The sequence below is a fragment of the Rattus norvegicus genome, chromosome 6 (assembly GCF_021556685.1).
Source record: "Rattus norvegicus strain SHRSP/BbbUtx chromosome 6, alternate assembly SHRSP_T2T, whole genome shotgun sequence".
Classification (NCBI taxonomy): domain Eukaryota; kingdom Metazoa; phylum Chordata; class Mammalia; order Rodentia; family Muridae; genus Rattus; species Rattus norvegicus.
The window spans coordinates 45,611,899-45,629,471 of record NC_141539.1 but is presented as its reverse complement, the minus strand read 5'-3'; the positions used below and the strand labels follow the sequence as shown (position 1 = coordinate 45,629,471).

Genomic DNA, 17,573 nt, shown 5'->3' with positions numbered 1-17,573 from the left:
GAGGGAGCACGGGGTCCATGGATGGAGCAGGTGGGCAGTGAGGGAGCACGGGGGTCTGTGGATGGAGCAGGTGGGCAGTGAGGGAGCACGGGGATCTGTGGATGGAGCAGGTGGACAGTGAGGGAGCACGGGGGTCTGTGGATGGAGCAGGTGGGCAGTGAGGGAGCACGGGGATCTGTGGATGGAGCAGGTGGGCAGTGAGGGAGCACGGGGATCTGTGGATGGAGCAGGTGGGCAGTGAGGGAGCACGGGGATCTGTGGATGGAACAGGTGGGCAGTGAGGGAGCACGGGGATCTGTGGATGGAGCAGGTGGGCAGTGAGGGAGCACGGGGGTCTGTTGGAGGAGGATGAATTAATTTCTTCCTTCCTTCCTTCCTTTTTGACAAATTGAACTGAATTGTAGATGAGCATCACTACAATTGAACTTCTGGACATCATACCTCTTGCTCTCAAATGCTGGGATTATAGGCACACATCATTGTGCCCTGTTAGCTGGATTTGAATGTGGGGTTTTATGCATGCTAGGCAAGTCCTCTACCAACTGGACTGTATCCCTAGTCCTAAATGAGTTAGTTTTTTAAAGATGATTTTATAAGTTTTGTTTTTAAGCCGTTCATTCCTCTGTTAGGCTTCTTAGACTGAATTTTGCAGTTTGTGGGCCCAATTTAGAGAGGAATGAAGCCTCCCTCAGGTTTTTTAGCCTAAGACACAGTTGGTCACGCCATGCCTCTGTGGCTGATAACTTCAGCTTTCTGAAGTCATATTAAGAAGCAAGAACCAGCAAATGAGAATTTCATGAAAGCTGTTTCCTAAGACCTTGTTTATTGACTGGTGCTGGGGGCCAGATCTGTGGCCTTGTGCCTGCTGAGCCAACACAGTGCCATGAGTCCCTCTGCCTACCCTCACTGGCTGCCCCAGGTCTGCCTGTGGCCTTGAGGCGGACCTGTAGGTTGGGAGGGTGTGTGGTCAACTTGGTGCTAAAGATGACTGGAGCCCACACTCACTTACTTCATGTTAAGCAAACTTTTCTATTTTAATTTGAATTATGCCCCCAATTTGATGAGCTTCTCTCCTTTTATGTCTTTGCTTCTAGGACTGTAGCGAAGCTTAGTTCGTATGTATATATTTTGGTGGAAAAAGCCAGTTTTGAAAACTAACTTGTAAAGAATATTTTCTGTTTCAGATTTAAAAAAGGAATCATTTATTTTATGTGTATGAGTACACTGTAGCTGTCTTCAGGCACACCAGAAGAGGGAGGGCATCAGATCCCATTACAGATGGTTGTGAGCCACCATGTGGTTGCTGGGAATTGAACTCAGGACCTCCGGAAGAGCAGTCAATGCTCTTTCTTTTTTTTTTTTCCGGGGCTGGGGACCGAACCCAGGACCTTGCGCTTCCTAGGTAAGCGCTCTACCACTGAGCCAAATGCCCAACCCCGCAGTCAGTGCTCTTAACCTCTGAGTCAGGTCTTCAGCCTGCCTCTGTTTCAGATATTTAAAATTTCATGTGGCTTTTGGTAATTTTTATGCCTTTTTAACATAAAGAAGGGCTAAGGAGCACCAAGAATGGAATATTCCTCTGCGACATTGGTCAGAGTGAATTATTTTTATCTTTTGAGGCAGGGTCCTTCTGTGACTGAAGATGACCTTGAACTTCTGACTCTCCGGTCTTTACCTCCCAGTGCTGAGGTCACAGGAGTAAGCCACTGCACTCTTTTTGTTTTCTTTTTTTTTTGGTGGCACTGGGATGGAACCCAGAGCTCTGAGCATATTAGGCAAAGCCGATGGAGCTGCGCCCCCATCCTCAGATCTGTATTTTCTTCTGGTTTATACTAGACATTGGCTGGCATCACTGTCTTCCCTAACTGTAGCCTGTGACCTGCTGTGGGTACCGGGGCTGTTGGTCTTGGACTGGTTCTTATGGCCTCTCTGTGGTTTTCCGTTCCAGCGGCTCTCCTCAGATGCTTCCAGAAGCATCGGAAGTGTAGACAGATGGCCTCTGCGGGAGCGGGCTCGGGAGCCATGTGCTGTAATGTCTGGGCCCTCTGTGAAGCTAGGGAGCTTTACAGTCATCTTTAATTCAGAGAGACACACGTTTGCTGCCATTTATTTCTTTGGCCAGACATGAGCCATGTTCTCTGTGGGCTCTGTGTGTGTGTGTGTGTGTGTGTGTGTGTGTGTGTGTGGTTGAGTGGCAGTTGCCCTGTAAACGGGAATGTTGTGGAATACCTGGATACAGTCCAGTTGACCTACCTCTCAGGCTCTGGTGAGGGGAAATGTGAAAGGTGACAATAAGATGCTGTAATGCAAGACAGGTGTGGTAGCACACACCAGGAAGCCCGGAACTGGGTAGACTGAGGCAGGAGGATCACCAGCTTGGGTGACTTAGTGAGAGCTTATCTCAAAGTGTAAGAGGCTTAGTGGTAAAGTGCTTGCCTACCATCTGTGAGTCTTGGGTTCCATCCCCAGCTACACACACACACACACACACACACACACACACACACACACACCACACACACTCACACACACATACACACACACATATACACACACAAACACACACTCAACACACATACACACACTCACACACTCACACACTCAACACACACTCACACAATCACACACGCACACACACACTCAACACACATACACACACACACTCAACACACACACACTCACACACACACTCACACACACTCACACACACACACTCACACACACACACACACACACACACGAATGCTACCAGGACTACACACGCTTGGGGATACTGTGGTGGTCACTCATACTTGATGCTACCAGAGGTTCCTACGAATGCTTGAGGATGCTACAGTGGTGGTTGGTACAGCCATTGTGCTCATGCTCTGGTGAGATCGTTTTAGGTTTACAGCCCACCCAAGGCAGATGCACAAATGCACATTTATACGTGCCGACTTTCCCCTCTTCCGTTTCATCTCCATTTCCTAGAGTGTGCCTGAGTGTGTCAGAGGTCATGCTAATTAGTGAAATCCGTAGATGTAAGCAAGAAGAAACTTGGCTCTATTATGAATCTGCCCTTGGTAATTGGTAATTTTTCTTTTATGGCTTTTTATTTTCCTCTAGAGCTCTTCCTAATGATGTACCACCATTCCAAGATGATATTCCTAAGGAAAACCTCCCCTCGATTTCAACATATCCCCAGTCAGCATCGTACCCCAATTCAGACAGAGAGTGGTCCCCCAGCCCCAGGTAAGTTGCTATGTTTGAGTGTTTAGAAGTCAGCTATAGGAAGCATGTCTAAAAAAATAGTGAAGTAGAAATTACAACTGAAAATAATTAGGATAAGAATCTTTGCGTGTGTGCTGAGGTGTGAGTTGGGTTGAGTGTGGAAGGAGGGTGAGCGAATTTCAGACTTGCGTTGACCTTAGATCCCACCTGCAGGCAGGCGTACTGCAAGGTCCTGCGGGGCGAAGGCCCAGCAGGAGGAAAAGCACCTGCTGAGTTACCTGGTGCCCATTGGCAGCAGGAGAGGGCAGTATGGCCAGCCTGACTTTGGTCCTTAGCCTTGAAGTGAATTTCAAATGCAGGGACACTGCTGCTGGGGGCCTGTGACGCCAACAAGGACTGGCTGAGGGCTGCTGCCCTCCAGTTAATCCATACTGCTGGGTTCAGGAGCACGTGCGTCCCTGGAGCACCCATGTGAGCCTGAGCCCGGAGCTGCAGCTGCACCAAGCACCAGGGAGCTTCCTGAGGACCCCAGACGCTTTCAAATCCTTTAAACTTCAGAAGACAGGGGTCTCTGGAGTGCTTCTGCTGAGAACCCAGGAAGGGCAGAGACCCAAATCCTGTGTTCTCCATGGGACAGGCTCACTCCTGCTAGGGCGAAAACTGGTTGGTTCTTGGGCGGCAGATAAATCTTGGGCATGATAATGGTTTGTGGCCTCTAAGGGACCATAGCTTTAAATGTCATGGTGGGTGGGGACAGGTTGTTAACTTGCTCGAGATGTTTGGAGATATGGAGATAATCAAGAGGCTGGGAAACCTGATGACTATGGTGCCCTTGGGCTATCCTAATGGACTCTGTAGATTTACTTGTAGTTTAGAATGGAGAGGGTGCACCCTGGGGCTGTGACATGGGCTGCCATCTTTGTCAAACACCTGTCTTGGTTTTTGTTTGCTCAGGGTCATCTTGAGAATGAGGCAGCCTCAGTCATAAACTTGGGCTGAGCTATCTATCATGTCTGACTTAGCTGGGACTGACAGGAGATGTTCATCTACCAGAGGATAGGGTCTACCCGCATAGAGATCAGACCTTCCATTAGGTACCTAATACTTAGCCATATATATGCATGCGTGTATGTACATATGTATATGTGTATGTATGTAGTTTTATGTTAGACATGTTGTTTTCATTTCTTTCCCTATTGCTGTAATAAAATGCCCTGAAAAAAGCAACACACACACACACACACACACACACGCACACGCGTGTGCACAAACAAAAGTAAAAATAAAGTAAACCTTTGCAGAAAACATCAAATATACTTGAAAGATAGATTTTATTTGACCCACATTCCACAAGGTAGTCCACTTAAAAACATTAATGAGATATTTCAAATCTTGTTTTCATAATAAATCTTTAAGATCAGTGATCCATTCTTCATACCCAGCACACAACTGTTGGTGCATCTCTAAGATGCTTGGAATCTCATGTGTTCTTCTCCTGGTTCAGGGGGGATGATCTCAAAGAAAAGAAATATACTGATTTGGGAAGAAAACAGAGCACGTTTTTTTTTTTTTTCTTTTCTTTTCGGAGCTGGGGACCGAACCCAGGGCCTTGCGCTTCCTAGGCAAGCGCTCTATCACTGAGCTAAATCCCCAACCCCCAGAGCACGGTTTTTAGAGACTGCTAACTAGTTGAAAAGCATATTCATTAACCTGAAGAATATAAAAGGAAGGTTTAGAACTGCCCAGAGAGGGCCTCACTACCTTTCCTGTTCACTTTGTGAGTCCAGGATACTGATGGCCTCAGATTATGTGACTATTGTCACAGGATTACACACAGGATATGTAGATACTTACATCCACACTTAGAGCAGTGTGCTTTTATTAATAGAGAGAGCCCGTGTCAAGCCTGTAGATCATGGAGTTTGATTCAGTGCTGAGCTTTGACCAGACATGAGTGATCTTGCCTTGGCTAAGGGCACAGGATGAAAGGGGAAGACAAATGGGATGTTTGGCAGCTTCCTGTCTTTGCATCCCAGGAAGTCTGTGCTGATGGTCTAGGGGGTAGCTCAGGTTAGTGGAGTGCTTGCCTAGCAGGCATGATGTCCTGGATTCACTCCCAGTCATGGCAGAAAACCAGGCAGTTCAAGGTCGTCCTTAACCACAAAGCTGGTCGAGAGAAAGTTCACACTGCTTTCCTACCGATTTCGACAGAGACTGGCCTTTCGCTATTTGCCAGCCAAATGTTTTTGTGTGTTAAAGGCGGTGTGCTGAGTGCCGCAAGCAGAGATGGGACATTTCGTTTTAACTGACTGTAACTTTTTTCCCCTTTCTTTTTGTTGTGTGTCTGTCCGGTGCCTCCAGCAGCCTGGTAGATTGTCAGAGGACTCCCCCTCACCTGGCCGAGGGAGTTCTCTCTAGCTCTTGTCCTCTGCAGTCTTGCCACTTCCATGCTTCGGAAAGGTAGACCTGTTCTTACAGAAGCCGTGATCTAACTCTAACCCAATCATTTGTGAAGAAATCTAACTGACATGATATGAAACAAATTTTGATCTAACACTTAAATTCAATTGTATTTACTAACCAACTTATGAAACAATATACTCCCTTTCATTTTGAGTCATAAGTAGGCGATAAGACAATGTTTATTTTATTTTAAAGATGTATTTACTTTGATATGTTTGAATGCGTGCCCGAATCATGTCTGTGTACCCACATGCATGCAGTGCCCAAGGAGGCCAGAAGAGGGCAATGGATCCCCCGGGAACTAGAGTCGCAAAGGACTGGTGCACTGGGAATCTAAGGTGGAGCCCTTGGTCGGGGAGCGTGTGTTCCTAACCAACGAACCTGGACTAGACTTGTTTAAAGCCCCTCGAATGGTCTGTCTCGTGTGCTGCTTGACTCTGTGAGTGGCCTTGAAAATCAGGACAAGGAGCCCGAGGCCGAGAGACCGTCTTTTCTGTGGTTTGGCGATTGACAGACAAGTCTCTGAGCTATTTTTGGAACGTCACTTTAGAAAATGAGTCAAGCCACTTACTATAAATATTTAAACAGCCTGTTAGCTGTCTGTATAGTGGATTCACATACTGCACAGCACGTCCAGAGCAGAGTTTAGGAGAACGGCGTAGGAGCCGTCTTAGGGCAGGCATGGGTTTGTGTTTTTATTGGGGGCAGGTGTCTGAGATGTCTCCTCTCCTCCTCAGTATTGTTTATTTTTGTAGACATTCCTCATCTACTTTTTGAAACTTTATAATCAAGTAAACACTGATTAATTTCTCTCTGAGAAACATAAATTCCACAATTTTATTTGAATTAAAATTTAAAGACGGACTTTACATTTAATTATATTTACTGCCTCACCCCTCAACCTCCAAAGCACATATGTGTGTGTCCGTCTAGGTGGCTGTGTGCGTGTGTAAGTGAAGTCCAGAAGTGGGCATTGGGTCCCCTAGAGTTGAAGTTACAGGCAGTTGTGAGCACCTGGGATGGGTGCTGGGGATTCCAGTCCTCTGCCAAGAGCATTTACTCTCCTTCGTGTTTCACCTCTCCAGCTGCCTCTCCAGTTCCTGTGTGGTGTAGGTCCTCCATTGTAGAAGCTCGTGTGTGTGTGTGTGTGTGTGTGTGTGTGTGTGTGTATGTATGCTGTAGGGTTCTATTGTAGAAGCTCTCGTGTCAGGGCTAGAACATGAGGGTTGCCCTATGGTAATGTGCTTCATTGGAAAGATCAGTGGTCAGCAGGTGCCAAGGGAGGCAGATGCCTCACTGTAAAATGAGGGTCTGTAGTCTGGCTTTATGGAAGCACCAGGACCAGCCTAGCTGTGTACATACAAGATATATGTGGTCACAGGGTTGTGTGCACTATGAGGGAGGGCTCTCTCCGTGAACCAACAGGAAATGCCCTCTTGAGTTGGAGGTGGGACTTGACTCAGTTAAGTGAGACTCAGTGCAGCCAGGGGAACAGATAGGGTCTGTGGGGAAGCCATTTCCTGTTTTGCGAGAAAGGGCCGCCGTGTTCCTCTTGAGGGAAGTGGTGTGGGAGAATAAAGAGAAAGAGAACTTCTGTGCTATTTCTTCCGGCCTTGCGGCTTGGTGTCTGTGAGAATCAGACCCACGTTGATGCTTTTGGCCTGCTAATTTGGCTGAACAGACTTAAGACTTGGGTCAAATGTTAAGGTAGAATTGTGTGCTGTGGAAGGGAGGCACATCACTGTCACTTAGGAGCAGCACAGTGAGGTGACACAGAAAGCCTTTGATATGTTTCTGGAGATAGCTGTCTGGTGATCCAGTGTAACGAAGTTGGTACACAAGATGTTTTCCCTGTTCTCAAAGCCACGTCTAAACTCGGGATACAGTGTCAGCTGGTCAGGACCCCTTTGCACCTGCCGGGAAGAGGAGGTGCTTGCTAGGAAAACGAGAGCATAGGTGAGAAGCCTGGGTGTGACAAAGGACAGCAGTTTGTACCCAAGAGCCCCTTCCCCGCTTTTCCTCTCTTTGTCTCTGATTGTTCCTCCTCTTCTCCATCCTCCTTTTCTTCTCCTTCTTCTTCCATTAGTTCTTTGAGTGTTTCCAGTTCTGATTCTATCCCCACACCTTTTAAGTTATAGCTTCTTTCTTTTCTTATGTCCTTCAGTTTGGCTACAAGGCTGGTCACCTTGTTGGATGTGGTGCACACTGACCTCTAGTGGCCAAAAGAGGGATAGTCAGAGGGAATGGCCCCAGGGTTACTAGAACCTTTGATTCTGGGACAAAACCAAAGGTTTTTTTTGTTGTTGTTGTTGTCATTGTTTTCTGCTTTTCCCCCCTTCTTCTTCACTCAAATCATGGATTTGTGTTTTCTTAAGTCCTTCAGGCTCCCGGCCCTCAACACCAAAAAGTGATTCTGAGCTGGTCAGTAAGTCTGCAGACAGATTGACGCCAAAGAATAACCTGGAAATGCTCTGGCTATGGGGTGAATTGCCACAGGCTGCAAAGGTAAGCCTTTTGATCTCAGTTCTATAGTACCTGGAGGGTTTCTAAGTTAGCTCCAATCATGTGGAGTTACTATCCCAGCACTGTAAAGGGATGCACTGCCGGGAGCTGACTCAGCGGATGTGTGCTTGGACCGGATGTGCCTGTGTATTTTGAACAAATGAACCTACACTGTGTATCACAGTGAATGCTAGGTCAGTAAAGAAAACAACACAGCTTGGGTATAGACATTAGCTTCTAGAAGCTGCAAAGAAAAACACTTTGCTGCCTTACTTCCCCGAGGCCCACGGTGGATAGGGAGGTGTCCTGTCATAGAAATGGAGCCACTGAATCTGAGCCCCCTGGAAGGAAGGCTGTGGTCTAGGAAAGGCTAGAGTCCCTGTGCACCTTGTTCTTTAGAGAGAAGCCTCTGGGGGTGCAGCATAGGGATGAGGAGAAGCCAGTGGAAACACAGGTATGGAGTGTGAAGGCTTCAGCTCATCAGCGCAGAATAGTTCTAGCATCTAGCTGGTGAGCTGTTCATCTTGTACCTTTGTAAACCCTGGAAGGGATGGAGAAAAGCCGGGTGTGGTGGAGGCCAGGAGGGTCCGGAGGCACGTTGCCCTGGATGTGGGTTCCCCCACTGCACTTGTAGCAAGGTGGTCTTGGGCAAGGGGAAGCCTTTGTATCCTTATCAGTAAAATATAAGAAGATAAAGAGATACTTTGTGAAGTCGCTTCCTCAAGCCTTCTCTAAGCACCTGCTCCTTAAAAACGTTGTTATTTTTAATGATGTGGGTGTGCATGGGTGCGAGCCTGCATCTAAATGCAAGTGCCCAAGGAGAGCAGGGGCATAGGCACCCTGCAGCTGGAGTCACAGGCAGTGTGCTGTGACTTGGGTAACTTGGCTTACCAGACGTGGGTGCCGGGAACCCAGCCGTGGTCCTCTGAGAGCAGTGTGCGCCCTTAACGTATGAACCAGCTCTTTATTCCCTTTCTTTTTGGCTCTGCCTCAGTTTCTCACCCTGTAAAGTTCACATATACAGTTGGCACTGTGTGTGTGTGTGTGTGTGTGTGTGTGTGTACATACATATATATGGCAGGCTGGCAGGCGCATTTCCAAGAATTCAGGATGACGATATTTTGTTTCAAGACACTTTGTCTCATGTTTCAACGCATGGCAAACATCTTGAATGATTTCATTGCCACCTTGTAAGAACAAATCACCAGGGCTGGTGTTGTGGTGCAGGCTTGCAATCCCTGCACGTGGGGCGAGGGGTGTCAGAGATAGAGCTGGTCTAGCAAGTTCTGCACAGCTCACCTGTCTGTGATCTGTCTAGTACATATGTACACATATATGTGCATTACATTAAGTCTATATCACAAAGTTCTCAGAGGATATTATGGTCCCTGGAAGCCCCGTTCAGAGCGTGTAGTGAGTACATACATGAGTGAAGGCAGAGAGTGGGTCTGTTGTGGCTGGTTATGGATGGCTCCCTTCCTCTTCCAGGCTGTACTATGCTTTGGTGGAGAGTTCTAATCGGTCTGTCTGTGAGCCTCAGTTCTGGTGCAGCCAGACATCTTAACAAATTCACCTCAGCAGTTGCCGGAGAGCGAGTGTGAAAGTACAGACCTGGCTGCTTCTGACCGAGCGGCTCTAATTGCAGACCTGCCTCAGCGTGGTTTTGTCTGTGAGGGACCCAGGGACTTCAGATAGGGAGGGCCTGTCTATGCAGATCAGCACCTCAGGCCTTGTTTGCCTTCCTTGTACCGTAACTGCAGGTCTCTGCATGGTAAGTTCCCTCTCGTGCAAACTGTTCACCTCCGCGCGTCTTCAGTCCCAGTTTTGGGGAGAAAGTTTAGTGAAGTCTGATACATGCATCTAGAGAGATGCGGGCTTTAAGAACACAGCTCTGCATTTTCACAACGGGTGCGTGCAGCCTGATCCCAGGTCCCAGAGAGGCTGTGCGTGGCCAGCAGCATGGAGATCCTTACTCTCTTTAGCTGCTGCCTGTGCTGCCTGTGCGCGCCCCCCCCCCCCCCCCCCCGCCATTACCCTGTGGTAACAGAGATTGGCTTTGTGGGGATCCCTTCCCCCACATTGTTCCGCATAGACAGAATGCATTTATTCTCATTTCTGCAGAATCCCCCACTGTGAGACCCACCTCACGTTCTGTGGAGGGTGGTGGGGGCTGCAGCACTGGCGGCCTTTAGCTTCCCTCACTTTCAGTCACTTCTGCTTGGCAGCTGATGCTTCCTTCCTTCCTTGTGCTTATTTAATTTTTACTCATAATTCTAAATGTAACTGAGATCTCACTAGACTTGGAGGAGAATGAGGAAGATACGGAAAGCAAAGTGCTACAGGGAGAACACAGAGCTCATGGGAGATGGCGAGCGGGGGGTGGGGGGGGTCCTCATCTGGGCAGGGATGGCCCGGTGAAAGTGCACACGGCTTAGATGTATCAGAGTTGTCACAGCCAGCAGCAGTGTCCCTCCTTCTAGTCTATGATTCAGTTTCGGACCCAAAGTGTCCACAGCTCCCACCATGCCGTGCCACCCCTCCCAAGTACACTTGGGTGCATTTCGGCCACTCAGCCTTGGCAGCGCAGTGAAAACCTGGGCCATGAGAGAGATGATGCCAGGGCCGCGACGTTTTCTCTGCAAGCTTCTGAGATCCTGCTCTTGGGTTCTCTACGCCGAGTTGCAGAGTGTTAACTGACCTCTTGTTTGGCTCTGCAACTTTTCTCTTTGCCTGGGCTTTCAACTCTCCTCAAGTCCCCCTTCCCTCTTTTTCTCCTTTCTTACAGTCGTCTTCTCCACACAAGATGAAAGACTCCAGCCCCTTAGGAGGTCGGAAGATGGCTGATAAAATCCACTTCCAGACCATTCACAGCGAGTCTTCAGACACTTTCAGTGACCAGTCCCCAACAATGGCCCGGGGGCTGCTCATCCACCAGAGCAAGGCTCAGACGGAAATGCAGTTTGTGAATGAGGAGGACCTTGAGGCCTTGGGGGCCGCAGCCCCACCTTTGTCTGTAGCCGAAGAGCTCAAGGCCCCAGCCTCCAGCACAGCACAGACATCAAGCAAGTCAGATTCCCCTTCCAGAAAAAAAGGTATGAGCGCAAGCGTGGGGCTCCCCGCTTACTCCCAGGCTGCACCCCAGAGACACTGCAGCCTTGTCCAGTTTCAGATCAGTCAGAGAAGGCCCAGATCCATGGTATCTGTTGTGTTTAATCTTCAACCTGTGCTTCCTCACCATGTGAGGAGATTGTCCTAGTGTGAGGACAGACATGTTTAGCATTTTTAGAGATCCGTGTTACCCAACCCTGTCAGTGACAGTGATGCCTGATCAGCTCGCCACCAGGGCCAAGCAGTGATGATGCTGGGTCCCGCCCCGGTTAGCCGGGTAGCTTGGTGCAGCACCGAGGGCTTGTATTGACCAGCCACAGGTCTCTCAGCAGGGAGTGGAGAGGAGGTCTATGAACATGGTGCCCAGGGACCCATCTTGTAGCCGTAGGGATGCTGTCTGTGCCTTAGCGTGTCAGCAGGGAAGTGTAGCTATCAATTACGGTAATCATGGTGACAGCTTCGCTGCTGAGGGACACTGACAGTGCTGTGGATGAGTGCTATGCTGTCGCTCCCTCTGGGTTATGCAGAAGTGTGTGGCTCTTTGGGGGAGGGGTACGGGAAGCAGGAGGGGGAGGCAGCTGTTGTACTAGGGAGCAGATCTGCACCGGGCTCAGATGCTGTTCTTGGAGATGGAGCTCCCGAGTTGGGTTCTGGGGTAACACCGTTCTGACCCACTCCATGCACTCTTTCAGATAAACGAAGCCGGCACCTCGGAGCTGATGGCGTTTATCTGGATGACCTCACAGACATGGACCCGGAAGTGGCTGCCCTGTATTTCCCCAAGAAGTAAAAGTTCTTTTCATTACTCAGCTTACTTTATTTTTTGGCTTTTGAGATACAGTCTAACTGTGGTCTAGGGTATCCTTGAATTTATGGTGGTCCTGTTGCCTCAACTTCTTGAGTGCTTGGATTGCAGGGTTGAGATATCATATCTGGCTTTGATATCATTTTCTGTAGTATAAGAAGGGCCAGTTAAAGACACACACACCCATTCTCTCTCTCTCTCTCTCTCTCTCTCTCTCTCTCTCTCTCTCTCTCTCTCTCTCTCTGTGTGTGTGTGTGTGTGTGTGTTTGTAGGGGCACATGGCTGCCCTGTACTCACTACAGGAATGTGAGCTCAAGGCTATTCTGTGAAGGAGCCTGAGTCTGGGTTTCAGTGATTAATGGCTCCCATCCGAGTGAGTGAGTGACTGAGTAAGTGAGAGAGAGGGGGAGGGGGGGGGAGGGAGAGAGAGAGAGAGAGAGAGAGAGAGAGAGACAGAGACAGAGACAGAGACAGAAAGAGAGTGACAGAGACACACAGACACACACACACAGAGTGACAGAGACACACAGACACACACACACACAGAGTGACAGAGACACACACACACACACAGAGGGGGGGAGAGAGAGAGAGAGAGAGAGAGAGAGAGAGAGAGAGAGAGAGAGAGAGAGAGAGAGACTTATCCTTCCTGAGTGGGACTCACAGACTCACACTCAGCTTTGGGGGAACAACCCAGCCGTGGCTCCCTTGGGATATAGGGAGGCCCAGTGCCCTGGTGGGTGACGGTGGCCTCCCAGGCACACACTTTTTCTGGGTTTACTTCATATGGGCTTGGAGTGTCACAGGAGAATGTGAGAAGCCCTCTTGAGCTGGGTCCTTTAACTTGGATGTCTGTACCAGTGTTTTGATGGCAAAGCTGCCCTGAGGTGACAGCAGTTGCTCCTTTTTGGTGCAGCTTTCTAGAGGGTCATTGATTATTTAATCGGAGCGAGGAGGGTGGGATGCTCAGAACAGCTTCTCTCTCCTTTCAGTGGGGATCCCGGTGGGCTTCCCAAACAAGCGAGTGACAACGGAGCCAGGTCAGCCAACCAGTCCCCACAGTCGGTGGGTAGCTCGGGCATTGACAGCGGCGTGGAGAGCACCTCCGACAGCCTGAGGGACCTGCCGTCCATCGCCATCTCCCTCTGCGGTGGCCTCAGTGACCACAGAGAGATCACCAAAGGTACTAGGCTGTATGGGACAGCACCCTCTAGTGGCCGCTGGTCAGAAACCCTGAGCCGAGAACTCTAGGATCAGTTCTCTAGCTCCTGGCTGTGAGTAAAAGGACCATTCTCTGGTCCCATAAGAATCTGGTTACAGGGGTTGAGGATTTAGCTCAGTGGTAGAGCGCTTGCTAGGCAAGCGCAAGGCTCTGGGTTCAGTCCCCAGCTCCAAAAAGAAAAGAAAAGAAAAAAAAAGAATCTGGTTACAGTTAGAATTTTGTCAGGGTGCAAGGGCCTTCAGACACCAAGGAGGCTGTTGGGCTTGGAGATGATTGTTGAGTACAAATGGGTGTCCCCTCTGTCCAGAGCCAGCCCTGACGGGGTGGGGGTCATCAGTCGCTCTGGATGTCACATCACGTTGGGAGTGTGTGTGAAATCTCTGGGGCCCCAGAGGAGGCAAAGGGCAGTTGAGTTAGTTTGGGGAATTCTGGAAATGTTTCCCCACTGGGTTCCAGAGGCTACTATATGGGTAGGCCTTACGTACACTGTCTGCCGTTCTGGAAAGAAAGGGCTAATGTCCCACGATGGGTCCATTGTGCATGCCTGAGACCCCTCGCTGGTATAGCAGCAGCGGTTGCCTGTTGGATTCCTGAACCTAATGTTCCTCCACCTTTCTTCTTTCCCGTCTACTGCTGCTTGCTCTTTCTGCTCCATCCCCAGGGGACAGATTTTCCAGCAGGGATGGTAGTGCTCTTCCTGCTCCACTGACCATGGTGGTGTCCCTCCTAGGCAGACTTCTTATGCACAGACTGGGCCCTCTTATCCTGGCCTGGTGCCACCAGCCCTTCCTAGCGATTCGATCCTTTTTTCCTTTGCATCTTCTGAGACCACAGTTTTGACACCTGCGTCTGTTATACTCCTGAGCTGTGATGGGGCAGCTTGCTCTGCTGGTGACATACTGGAACTCCCTGCCTGATACATGCACAGTGCACTGCTGGTGGGAGTTCCGAGTTCCTGTGTAGTCAGGGTGGCTGGAAGCCCAGAGAGTACACTAGGTCTTCATTATGATCCTGAGGGCTCCTGTTGGAGGCCAGTATGTATGGGTTTATATCACCAAGGGACATTGTTCTCCTTGACAGGAGTGATCCCCCATGTCTGCTGTCATCTGGGACTTTTTGTCACCCAAAGCTTTAGGATTCCCCAGGGAAGGAGTGCGCATGGATTTGGGCCAGTGAGACTGTTGATATCTTAAGACATCCCCCCACCCCAATAAAACAGGAAGCCATGCTCCCTCTTTACCAGTGCATTCTGTAGGATTTGTAGGACTGTCTGATGAGGTGCAGTTTACAAACTCTCAGGGAAGCACATGGCGATGAGTAAGCTGAACATTGGCCTGTTTCTTTAAGAAATACCCTTTGTGATTTTTTTCCCCCATCCTACTGTTGCCACCACAGATGCATTTTTGGAACAAGCCGTGTCATATCAGCAATTTGCCGACAACCCTGCTATCATCGATGATCCCAACCTCGTGGTCAAGATTGGTAATAAGTGAGTTCTCATTGACAGTCCTTTTGGCAGTGGCATGGTACTACTTCTGTCATGCCTTAACGAAGTCTTTGCTAAAGTTAGTCATCACCTTTATTATTTGTAAAATGCTGTGTTCCCATGCAGCTGCTGGGTCGAGATTATTGCGGGTCTTGTGGAGTGTGTATGTTTGTGTGTGTGTGTGTGTATGCATGTGTATGTGGGTGTGCCTTTTCTGGGTAAGTATACATGTGTGGTGTGTGTATATGGTGTGTTTGCATATGTGTGTGTATGTATATATGTAAGTATGTATGTATGTATGTATGTATGTATGTATGTATGTATGTGTGTGCATTTACACATGTATGTGTGCAGAGGCCAGACGTCTACATTGTCTGTCATCTTTGAGCATGCTATCTTTTTTTTTTGTTGTTGTTTTGTTTTTTTGAGTCCGGGTCTCTCTATGTAGCCCTGGATGTCCTGGAACTATGTTGACCATGTTGGCTTCAAGCTCACGGAGATCTGCCGAGATCTGCCTACCTCTGCCTCTCTAGTTGCTGGGATTAAAGGTGGTTGCCACCATGCCCGGTCGTCTACTTTATTGTTTGAGATGGGGTCTCCACTGAATCTGGAACTTGCTGGTTTGGCCTGACTGGCTGAAGGGCAAGTCCTAGGTATCCCCTGTCTCCATACTTCCCTAGCACTGGAGTTATGGGTCTGGGCTATCAGGCCTGGCTTTTTACTGTGGGTACTGGGGATCTGAAATCAGATTCTTTCAGGGCATGCACTTTACCCACCGAGCTGTCTCCCCAGCCGTATCTTGAGGATTTTAATATGTGCCTGCACCAGATGTTGAAATTGGCCACGTCAGGCGTGGTGTCCATGCATGTGGCACAGCTGCCCCTTAGAGACATTAGTGTATTGCCATCTGAGGTCTGGTATGCCGTGATCTCTGCTGACCTGAGGGTGGTAGACTTTCCCCCCTGAGAGGAGGTTGCAAGTGCTTTCTGTGTCGTCTTAGGGGCTTACGGAGTAGCTGCCTGTCCCTTTGCTGTGAAGGTCAGTAGGTCATGGCCTGGAGCAGGACCACACAGTGGGACTTGGCTGCTGCCCAGCTGGTGGCATGTGTGTGCGTTCACCCTCCTGCCTTGTCTACTGCTGACCCTCGCCTTCACCACAGCAGTGAGATGAGCAGGAGGAGGGAGGCACTGTGTAGATAGGGGCAGCGTGGAGGCTTGATAAAAGGCTTCACTGGGGTCCACTCGTTCCATGACATCCCACGTGGCAGTAGACATGGTTTTGTCCCCACCCCCTCTTCTGACACCATTTCCTTGTCTCGCTAGGTACTACAACTGGACAACAGCAGCTCCTCTACTTCTGGCGATGCAGGCTTTCCAGAAACCTTTGCCAAAGGTGAGCGCTAACACGATTAAGGCAAGGGGCCTGGGGAGGGACAGGTTAGTGGGGGAATCGTAGCTCGACTTTGGAAACCTGAGGCCATGGTGTCTTGATGCTCACGAGTTACCCACATCAGTGTTTCAGATCATCCTGTCTTGTACCTGACCCTACTTCCCTTCCTCACCAGGGCAAGGCTCGCAAATCATGTATTGTAGGCTCTTGATCCCACCCACTCCTCGCCCAGTGATTGGTCCCCTGAAATCTTTATTCATTAGGGGAAGGTCCTTGCCACATTTCACCCTTTCTGTCTAGTTAAAAAAAGAACTTTTCTCTCAAATGGAGGCAGGACAGATTCTTTGTGCTTCATTGCTCAAAGCTCGATAACTTCTAACCTGGTTCTCGGCAGAGCTGCAGAATGAGTGTGAACAGTACAGGGCTAGTGCGGATTTGTCTCTGAACATGTTGCAAGCTGGTTTTGGACCACAGTTTGGAAGGAGGCAGGTTGCTTGAATTATAGGGTCTAAAAGTTCAGAGTCACCTCAGGGTACCCAGTGTCATTTATTAAGTAGCCTTCTGCTTGGCGGTTGGTGGTGGCTGTTCCATTTACCTATGAATTGAGGCTAATTTCTTAATCTAAACTTTAGATTTTCTGTCGAAGTGATGTTTACTTATGAAGTGTCATGGAACTTTTTAGATTGCTGTAGATTGAACTCCCTACAGGACAGTGCCTACGTACTGTAATCCTGTCTGAGGGTTTTCTTGGCTGTTTTTGTTGTTGGTGAACCTTAGACTCCATCTAAAAATCCTATTAGGTTTTCTTTTCAGGTCATAGGGCTTGTCTTTGTGGATGGCCTTGCTGGGGTGGAGGTGGGGAGTAGACTATGAATTTGTAGGTTGTGCTGTCCATGAACATTGTATGCACGGTTCGCATTAAGTGGGCTCGGTTTACCTTCTGTGTCAGATACAGATCTCTTAAATACAAGTTGCATATTTGAGGCCAACTCTGTGAATCATGTATCTGTCTACCTACTTGTGTCCTGTTAGATTGAAATACTTAGTTTCCCCACTCAGAGGTTTCTTCTTTAGCTGAGGTAACGGTGGCTTACAATCCTTCTAAATGGAAGACGAAAGTTTAGATAACATTGCCCTTGGCCCCCAAATAGCCTTAAGTCAGGCATTGCTAGTTGGAATTATTTACAAAATTATTTTATGTCTCATCTCCCCCTTCAAGCTTTGTATGCAAGGTATCCATAGGAATTTTGTCTTTAACCTTGATTTTTAAATCAGTCTGCTAAACTTAAGTTGGTCAAACTTTGAAAGCTTAAGTTTACCAAAAAGCCAAAAAGTAAAAAAAAAAAAAAACAAACCCACCCAAAAACTAACTAACAAACAAACAAACA

The 17,573-nt window shown here is 48.7% G+C and overlaps 1 protein-coding gene across 28 annotated transcripts in view; it reads left to right on the top strand.

Annotated features, from left to right (window-relative positions):
* The window catches only part of Lpin1 (lipin 1), a 106,498-nt gene that overhangs the window by 65,218 nt on the left and 23,707 nt on the right, over positions 1-17,573 (top strand). For 11 of the 28 annotated variants that reach the window (XR_015621854.1, XR_015621856.1, XR_015621858.1 and 8 more), the window contains 8 exon segments: positions 3,106-3,231; positions 5,572-5,670; positions 8,049-8,178; positions 10,961-11,267; positions 11,976-12,069; positions 13,081-13,271; positions 14,706-14,799; positions 16,119-16,188. Coding sequence is in view for 19 of the 28 variants with exons in the window: in XM_087553148.1 (XP_087409274.1) it covers positions 3,106-3,231; positions 5,572-5,670; positions 8,049-8,178; positions 10,961-11,267; positions 11,976-12,069; positions 13,081-13,271; positions 14,706-14,799; positions 16,119-16,188 (1,111 nt within the window). In the remaining 9 variants the exon portion in view is untranslated. 28 annotated transcript variants of the gene reach the window in all.